Genomic DNA, 10,595 nt, shown 5'->3' on the forward strand with positions numbered 1-10,595 from the left:
TAAGCTTATTTACTAATTTGGTCTCAAATAGGAAAAGACGAAATTGGATGATTTTAAAAAATTGGGGTACTAAATTGAACCAAAAATTTAAATTGGGGTACTAAATTGAAAACAACTATTAAACTGCCACGTGTCATGATTGTAAGCTGCCACGTGGCACGATGATAAACCGACACGTGGCAATTTTAAAATTTTTTGAAAAAAAATTAATTTTTTTGAAAATTTTTTTTTAAAAGAAATAAAAATTTCATGGCTTGACACGTGTCCTGTACGAACACGGTGTTAACTCCAACTTAACGGAGAGGACCAAATTGAATCTCTTTAGAAAATTGGGGTACCAAATTGAACATTCCTAAAGTTCGGGTACCAAATTGAACTTTCCGAAAAAGTTTGGGTACCAAATGTGTATTTATACCAAATAATAATTAGGTATTAAAGTATCAACATATATAACTTGACAAACAAATTAATTAAACATTCAAATTATTCAAATATTATTGAGCAATATTCTAGCATTTAAAAATACGAAATTGTGAATATATATAATTAGAAGTAATAAATAATTATAACAAAAAAAATAGAAAAAATTGTAAAAAATGTTAGTGGATTAAATGAGTCAACTTATCTTCAATCCACCTCAAACACATTTAACATGTGGATTAAGTGAACTGGATTCAATTCAACCCACTTTAAAAAAAAAAAAATTGTCACAACTTATCTCGATTCAGACCTATATATGATGAATTGGGTTGGTTCACGAGTTGAAACTCATTTTAATGTCTTTAGATAAATTAAAGAGGTTAATTAATTCAAACTCTCTCGGCAAAGATGAGGAGATGTCCAACTTTGCATAAAAAAAAACAATTTTAAATAACTATCAAAACAAACAATAATATCCAAATGCAAAAGTATAAAGGATAAACAAAAACAAAGATAAAGGTGAACTGATTAGAAGAAATTCTTGTAACAAAAATTACTACTTCCAAAAGTATTTCTTGAATAAAATAAAAACAATTTTTAAGATGCTATCTTGATAGTCTTTAAAGTGCCAAGAACATTAAACAACAACCGCGAACACAAAGATGAGATTAAGAAAAACAAATAAGTTTTAGATTAATTTTATTCTCTTCAAATTTACATCCACTTCAATTCAACAAACATGGGATGTATTATTATTCTTGTAATGCCACACATTTACATTCTATTAATTTCTTTCTTCCTTTCTCTTTAATATATTAATGACTTTATTTTGTAAATATAATTAAAAGAAATGTGTTATCTTAATGACTTATTTGTGCACATGTTTCTAAAAAAAAATGTCTTGCTAACTAGTGCACTAAGGACACCGGTTAAGGTAATAAATATACATTGAATTTTATAAAAAAATACATATGTAAGTGTAATATTAAATTAAATCTGACCTAATTATTATTAATGTAATTTTATTTTATTTAAAAGATAGAAATGTCCATAATTATTATACATGTGTTTCATATTTTATTTAAAGTTCATTAATAAAAGTTAAAAAATAATTAAATAATAAAATAACTATGCTTTAATGTTGTTAAAAATTAAATATAATTAAATCTAAATAAGTTTAAATTAACGGTACAACCATAAAAAAATAGTGTTAAATATATACAAAATTTATAAAAAAAAAAACAAAAATAAAATGTTTTAGTAAAGACCATAAAAATTTTAAAATCATTATTACGAATTAATAAGTTATTGTCTAAAACTTTAAAAAGATATTTTTATCTTTATAAAAATTGTTATATATGCATTTATACTATATTAACTAATATATTTAATTATTTCAATTTTTAATATAAAAATAAAATAATCAATACAAATTAATTATTTTTAACATGTGCTATTAGGATACTGGTTTTATTACCATCCACCAAAAAGTATTTTGTGAATTTTAAGTACCACATTTATCAGTGATATGACATTTAGTGGTTACAAATTAAGTGTCATAAATATTGTCGTATATTGATTAATTATAAGATGTATTCATTGTATAAATAGGTAAGTTCTGGCTATTATAATTATTTATATAAAACAAACACTATTTATCACAAATTTTAATATATCTGGGTGTGGAAGAATGAAAGCCATAAGTTAAACATTCTCTTATTCCTCTTTCGATACTCATCTAATTTACTATTTTACAAAAATGTATGAAATTATTTTATTTTTTGTTTTAAAATAATTTTAAGTGAATTATGTAATATAAACTTTTAGTAACACAAAAAAGTCCTTTAACGTCATTCCAATAATGTATGTTTAAAAAGAGTCCAACATTAAAAATGACATGTGATATTTTTGTAAATTATTGATATACGTCTTCTTCATTTTTCTCTGTCGTCCAGATAAAATTAAAAATATAATTAAAAGAAGCCATATATTGTTGTCTTAAAAAATTAAAATAATAGGCAATATTGTTTATGAAAAATCTGGAGAATTAAAGGGTTGATAAAAGATATAGAAAAACTTTGTTATAATTATTATTTTGAATTTTTTCGGCAGTTGTAAAATTAGATTTGTTGGAAGTCCTATATCGACTAAAGATAAGGTCAATTCATAATATATATAAGTGGGTACAATTCTCACCTAAGTCAGTTTTGTGGGATTGAGTTAGGCCTAAAACCAACTTCTAACATGGTATCAGAGCCAAGTTAGAACCTATCCTAGCGAGCTTTCTTGGATATTATGTTCCACCCGATATCAGGCCGCTAACAGACCACCCACTAATTTCTTGTCTCACACACAAGATGAATATATTTCGGCGTGAGGGGGTGTGTTGGAAGTCCAACATCGATTAGAAATAAAGTCAATTCACAATATATAGGTGGGTGCAATCCTACTTTACAAGTCGATTTTGTGAGGTTAAATTAGGCCTAAAATCTACTTCTAGCAAGATTTAACAAGGATTAGATGAATAGAGATTCAAAATGAATGTGATTAATTAAGTTATACGTTGAACATTAAAGTTGATGTGCATCAAGAACTCTTTTGTCTTCTTTTGATCTCAATTCCTATAAATATCATTTAGTTTTCCACTTCTAAATCAATCTGATTATGAGATTTGGTCTTTATTTCAATATCATGTCTATACTTTTTGTTTTCTCTCTTCTTCTTCTCATAGAAGTTCCCAAGTCGTGCACCGCTGAAGAGAAAGAAGATAAGTGGAGTTCTTTCAAGTTTGTTCAACAATGGCCGAAAGGCTTTTGCGATTTCCAAATTATTGGTAGAAAACGAAAATGTTATTCAATACCAGATAAATTTGTTATTCATGGACTGTGGCCTGACGGCGATGCTGGTAAAGTTCCTAAATGCAAAACTAAGACTCCCCTTGAGTGGAAGGTGAGTATATCTCTTTTTGTTATGGTTAATTATAAGTTAGAACTCTAACGTGTGTTTTATTTTATATTTAATACACTAATTGTTTCCTGTTTCGATAAAAAAATAAATTTTGTTTATTTAGGATATAAGACCGTTGGAACAAGCACTTCATTCGAATTGGCCAAATTTAGTTGGAAAAGATTTTACCTTTTGGAAAACGCAGTGGACAAAGCATGGAGGATGTTCAGAGGCAACGTTCCCAAAACTGGAATATTTCAACCTGGCTTTGCATCTTTATGACCAAAATAACCTATTGAATATTCTTGAAAAGGAGCAGATAGTCCCAGATGACAAAAAACTTTATAATGTTAGTTCCGTTGTTGCTGCAGTTCACAACCACACTAGCCATGATCCTGAGCTTTCTTGTTATCATGATCCAAAACTCAATGTTACTGCTCTCTATCAAATTAGGATTTGTTTGTCAACCAATGGAACCTCATTCATAAACTGTTTCCAAACTGACGATAGTTGTGGTGACAAGGGTTTATTATTTCCAAAAAAGATTAAAAAGAAAAAGTAATTTTTTAATAATTAAATTTTGACAACTTTCTCTTATAATATAAAATAATATTATTTGAATAATTTTTTAATTTTTATTATTTTATTTGTTTACGTTTCAAAATCACCTAAAAGATATCGTCTTCGATTAAAATGATTGTCAAAATTTAGTTGTCAAAATATAGTTATCGCTCCTCAAAATAAGTTTATGTACCAATAATATTTAATAAATAAAATACAAGTATTCCTTTTCCTTGCAATTTCCTTCGTGTAATCTCATTGTGCATTTAGAGATGTATTTTGAATCCATATATACCATTAAAGTGCAACGTGCATTACGATATGAAATAATAATATTTTTTAATAATAGTAAAAATAAATGAACGATTGATTGAATTTTTTTTCTTATGCTTTGATGTTTGTTTGGAAGTGTTGACTTCTTATTTTAACATTCTTCCATATTTTCTAATTATGAAAAGAACTAGTTGGTGGGTTTGTATGATAATGGTGTTTTTAATCATTCGTTCTACAATTAATTTCATAAAACATAAAAGATGAATTGCATTTTTGCTACAAAAAATCATGAATCATAAGATGATATATATCATTTAATTGTGTTTGTAGTTGGTGTGTTTGTGTAATTATATAGTGCTTTTAATCATTTTAAAAGTAATTTCACAAAAGAAATAAAAGATGAATCGTATTTTGTTAAAAAAAATTATGAACCATAAGTATCAGTTAATTATGCTTTTGACTTCTTAAAAAAATTAGTTTTCATTTTTATCTTTCAATTATTATGTTTTATTACTTAAAATTAAAAATTATGATTTTTGTTTATGATGTAATATGATAATGGCTGACTATCTATGCGTTAGATAAAATACTAATCAACCAATACCTTGGTGTTACCTAACAACATGTAATATAATATCAACATGAAATATCTGAAAAACAGTTTATCATTTATAAAATAAATGTTGTTTACTTATTTTTAAATTTAATTTTAAAAATTAAAAAGAAAATTATTTGAAAATCTTGAAAATTTAAAATTTAAAATTATTTCACTAGAACTAAAGTAAAAATTTGCATATTTTGTAAAAACTAGAAAAAAAAAATCTGTTAAATAAAGTAATAGCTGTCCTTGAAAAAGGAAAAGATAGTCCCAGATGTTTTTTCTGCACCCCATAATTCTAATATGATGACAAATATATCCCTCGACATATTGCATGTACTGAATTTCGAAATTCTGTTAAAATAATTATTGCATTTCAAAATCCGATTAAAAAATTTATCGAAATCCAATTAAAAAACTTATTAGATTTCAAAAATAAAGTTACAAAACTCAAAGAATTTAGAATTTCAATTTACAAAACCATTTTAAAAATTGAATTTTGAAATCCGATTAACTTCTATTAAATTAAATTAAGATTTTAAACTATATTAATTAAAATAATTAATAAATTTTGTTTAAATTAACAACAAATAAAAATTCAAACAAATAAAATATATTTTAATTAATGTTACTTTAAAAAAATATTTAAAAATAATTATACTAAATAAATATTTGTTGAATTTTAATTTAAAAAATATTTAAATAAAATATGTTAACCGTATTTTAAAATTCAGTTAACATATATTAAATTATATTAATTAAAATAATTAATATAATTTGTTTCAAATTTTAGTAAATTAAATTCAAAAAAATAAAATATATTTTTGTTTTATGTTATTTTGAATTAATATTTAAAATATAATTATATTAATTAAAATATTTATTAAATCTTAACTTATTAAATGGATTCATCCGTCAAAGGTGGACCCAAACTCTTATTCTTTTACGCCATCTTAGAGAACTCTTGGTAGTATATTTTTATTTTTGGATTTTGTATTATGAGCCTAGTAGTGTAGGATTTCTTTTGGATCTTGTATAATGGGCCAAGTAGCATAGGATAGGATTATTGGGCCTTAGAAAAATCCATGAATTAGTTGGAGTGCGTCCCCATTAACTTACGAAGTCAATATGCGCATATGTGGTAGCTTGGAAGGTAAGGAAGAGACTTGTCTCCTCTGGGAGAGAGTGGTCATGTGTCATGCTCTTATTGAAAAAAAATTTTAAGTGGTCACATGACATTCTAGAAATGGAAACCTTCTTGAGTAGTCACATGACAAAGATAATTTTTCTACTTTCTGAGTGGTAGACCAATTTTTACGCAAGAAATTTTGATGTAGGTTAGTTTAGGTAATGATATACTTGATAACTGTAATATTAAATTTAGAACCACTAGCACTTCAGTTCTATGTTTGAACTTCTAGCTAACATTTGTAAAACAACTCTTTGTTTTAAAAAATATATTTTTATGAAATTGAAAATATGTAGTTTATGATTATTTTTAGTAGTTTATTTTTCTCTTTCTGTATCATACACTCTGTTTTTCTAATATAAAAACAATCTTTATTTATAAATCATTATTTTATATACATAAAAGTAAAGAAATCAACTAATAAAGAAAAGGAATAAAATAAATCATTATTTTAGATAAAGTTTTAGGAATTCAAATATTATCAACAATCTTATTAGTCATAAGAGGATTGTTTATCATTTCATTCAAGATACTCGTATCAACTAATTTAAGAAAAATGTTCATTCTAATTTTCCAGAAAATATCATTTTCAACGGTAAAATAAAGACATCAATTGATTGAAACTCTCCCCGCAATCAGAAAAGGTAAGGAGATGTGCAACTGTTTTGCATAAAAAAAAACAATTTTAAATAACTATCAAAACAAACAATAATAACCAAATCTAAGAATATAAAGGTTGAACAATAACAAAGATAAAGGTGAATTCCTTAAAAAAAAATCTTGTAACAAAAATTATTACTTCCAAAAGTATTTTTGAATAAAATAAAAACAAATTTTAAGATGCTATCTTGATTGTCTTTAAAGTGCCAAGAACATAAAACAACAACCGCGAACACAAAGAAGAGATTAAGAAAAATAAATAAGTTTTAGATTAATTTTATTCTCTTCAAATTTACATTCACTTCAATTCAATAAACATGGGATGTATTATTATTCTTGAAAAGCCAAACATTTACATTCTATTAGTTGTTTTTCCTCTCTCTAATTTATTAATGACTTTATTTTTGTGAAAATAATTAAAAAAATGAGAATGTTAATGAGTGTCCTTAGAGCACTGGTTAAGGATAATTAATTTGTATTGGTTCTAAAATTTTTCCATTGCAAGTTGAAACTGTAACATCCATAAATCAATAAATAATGTATTACTTTATAAGCATTTTATTATATATTACTATTAATATATATATATATATATATATATATATATATATATATATATATATATAAACTTATAGGTAAGCTAACATATTAAGTAAAAAAAAAAAACAATTAGTATAATAATTTTGTTTCGATTATAATACATAAATTTCATACATATCAATATGCATTCTAATACATTCTGATACATGTACGATTAATTAATAGGTAAATAAAATAATAATAATATAAATGTAGAATATAAGTACATGATAAATATACGTATATATGTTGCAGCAGGAATGACGTACTGAAAGGATAAAAGAAGATAAAATATCTTCTAACCATAATCTATAACTAACCTAATAAGAACTACACCATTAAAATACTTAGTTTAATTGAAACTAAGTAATCATTACTCTACCACTATAAATAGCAAAGAGATGTTAGAAGGCAAATGTGGAAAAAATACGGGAGTAGCTGTAGTAAACAAAAATAGAAGAGAGGAAAATAACAGAGTGAGAGCATAGTAGCAAACAGATCCACTTATCACCTTGGTGTTTTTTTTTTACAATAATTAAGGTAAGGGAAGGAGACATCCATCACTTTATCTTTTTTACTTCGATTATTTGTTTTTATCTATTAGTAATTTTTATCTCGATATCTACCCTAAGTGAGGTGTCCCTAACCTCATTCTAATTTATATTTAGTTCCCAATCTTATTTATTTATTTCCAGTTATGCACTGGTCCTATTTATTTAATTTATATTTATTCTCATTTACTTATTTATATTTATCTCTAGTTACGTATTGACCCTTTTTATTCATTTATATCTATTTTAATTATTCATTGATCCTATCTATTTATTTATTTATATAATTATATGGTTTAATATTGAAATAAAAATTATGATAAATAAAGATTTGATTAATGTAGTTGGAGGTATGACCTTGGGGATTTAAACGAGTTAGTATCACTCAAGATGAGATGTTCTTGAGTTACTTTGTTGGCCATGAACTCATTTATCCTGACTAGTCACTACAAAATTAATCAATATCTTTATAAAAGTATAATAAAGATCCCGTTTTATGGAATTGGAAGAATTTTCATTTCATTTTATTTATTATGATATGTTATTTTTTTTGTGATATTTGTCTCACTTCCCTATTTCTTTTGATTGTGTGCGAAAAACAAAATTTTATAACATTATCATAGATGGCTGCTCCGAACACGCCTGATCCCTTCTTCGCCGACATTGTGGTTGTTTTTCCGGAAAATGCATGGCAAACCAATATAGTGAATAATTCTGTAACATTTCAGGGAACGAGAAACTCTACCATTACTTTTCTCTCTGCTCCGAATGCACCGATTGTCATCGAAGGACAAATCGGAGTTACCTTTTATTTACCCCCAACAGTCCAAGTGAATCCTATCCATAACCTTTTTCCTCCACCTGTTTGATAAACCGTATATGAAGGGGAAACTGTAAATAAATAATCCTTCTTCCTCTTCCAGTACAGGAAATATAAAATGTACTAAACAATGTGGATATAGAAAGTATATAGTATTGTAAATATATATATAAATGTGAATATTTTAAATATAATTATATCTTAGTGTATAAATTTTCGCCTCTAAATATTTATAAGTATACTATAATAAATAAATAAATAAAATTTTTTTTTTATCGTCACAAAAACGATTAGATATATTAATTAAGATAGTAAAATGCATATAACAAATTTTATAAGAACAAAAATATCCTTTTAGACACTAACTACTAATGTAGAAGAATGACTTTGAAATTTTTAAACTCTCTACTAAAAAAATATATCTCTGATACTTCAAGAGTCTCCTAGAGTAAAAGTTTCAAATGTGAAAATCGTAAACTTTTGAAAGATATGTCTTTAAGTATTGAAAAAAAAATTTGGTGATGAAATTATTATAATTTTTTGTGAAAAAATTGTCTTTCTGCTACTCCTTCAAATTTTTTTTTTTGAATATGTTTTGTAAATGGTAAATTGCACATTAGATGAACATAGTGACAGAGATAAAAGCAACAATGAAAGAAATTTTGATTTGGCTGAATTTTTTAATTGTTTTTTTTTTATAAAATTTTTAGATATTTAACACTATTTTTGTTTATTTTTGTTTGCTCATTGTTTTGTTAACTTAAATTTTCTTATGTTTAATTATATTTAATTTTTAGCAACATTAAAACATAGTTATTTTATTATTTAATTATTTTTTTTATTTTTATTGTTGAACATTAAATAAAATATGAAACACATATATATCATTTATGGACATTTTTATCTTTTAAATAAAATAAAATAACATTAATAATAATTAGGTCAAATTTAATTTAATATCATATCTATGTATATTTTATAAAATTTAATACATATTAATTTTCTTTAACCAGCCGAGAACACGAGTTAACATAACCTTAAATGTTTCTAAAACAAAACAAGTATTTTGTGAATTTTAACTGCCACATTTATTAGTGATATGACATTTAGTGGTTCACAAATTAAGTGTCATCAATATTGTCGTATATTCAATAATAATTATAAGATGTACTCATTATTGTATTAAATAGATAAATTCTAGCACCATTATTTGTAGGGTCCGTTTAACCAGCAATTAAGAATAATTAATATGTTTTTAATTTTGTGAAGGTATATAGTTAATAAATAATTATAATATTAAATAAATTTTGACTTAATTATTATAAATGTAATTATTTTATTTAAAGGATAAAAGTGTTTATGAATGATATATAGTTTAATTAATAATTTATTTGATGCATGCTTCTAAAAAACAAAAAAAAATTAAATAAGAAAGTAATTATATTTTAATATTATTCAAAATTAAAATATAATTATACGTAAAAAAATTAAAGGAGACACAAATGATATTATGAAGAAAGGAAAAATATTTTCATATATGAAAGTGCAATATTTTTACCATTGAATAATTTGAAAGAGACTATAAATTGTAAAGAGATTTAAAAAAAAAAATTAAAGACAGTACCTTTCAAATATTTCAAAGTTGCACTAAAAGACTCTTTAAGTGTTAGAAAAATATATTTTTCTTGTTTTATAGTAAATGTCTTAAAAATTCCAAAGTATTTTATTTTGTATAAGAGATATTGTTTAAAATTTTTAAAGGATATTTTTGTCTTTATAAACTCTATTATATAAATCTATATTATTTTAATTAATGAAATTAATTATTTTAATTTTTAATATAAGAATGGTAAAATCGAAGACTATCTTGCTTTTTAGTAGAGATTTTAAAAATTCCAAAATATTTTATTTTGTATAAGAAATATTGTTTAAAAATTATAAAAGACACTTTTGTCTTTATAAAATCTTATATAAACTTATATTATTTTAATTAATGAA

General features: G+C 24.1%; 1 protein-coding gene across 1 annotated transcript; it reads left to right on the top strand.

The window, feature by feature from the left end:
• The first annotated feature begins 3,089 nt into the window (after positions 1–3,089).
• LOC114189188 (ribonuclease MC-like) lies at positions 3,090–3,966 on the top strand. The gene is made up of 2 exons (XM_028077894.1): positions 3,090–3,369; positions 3,491–3,966. Exons 1-2 carry the CDS (start codon positions 3,112–3,114, stop codon positions 3,926–3,928), a joined length of 696 nt encoding a protein of 231 aa, XP_027933695.1. The 5' UTR covers positions 3,090–3,111; the 3' UTR covers positions 3,929–3,966.
• Positions 3,967–10,595: the final 6,629 nt, after the last annotated feature.

The sequence above is a fragment of the Vigna unguiculata genome, chromosome 6 (assembly GCF_004118075.2).
Source record: "Vigna unguiculata cultivar IT97K-499-35 chromosome 6, ASM411807v1, whole genome shotgun sequence".
In the NCBI taxonomy this organism is placed as follows: Eukaryota; Viridiplantae; Streptophyta; class Magnoliopsida; order Fabales; family Fabaceae; genus Vigna; species Vigna unguiculata.

Coding starts and splice junctions, on each gene's coding strand:
- LOC114189188 (XM_028077894.1), top strand. CDS start 3,112: ATGTCTATACTTTTTGTTTTCTCTCTTCTTCTTCTCATAGAAGTTCCC. Junction 3,370..3,490: donor AGACTCCCCTTGAGTGGAAG/GTGAGTATATCT, acceptor TTGTTTATTTAG/GATATAAGACCGTTGGAACA.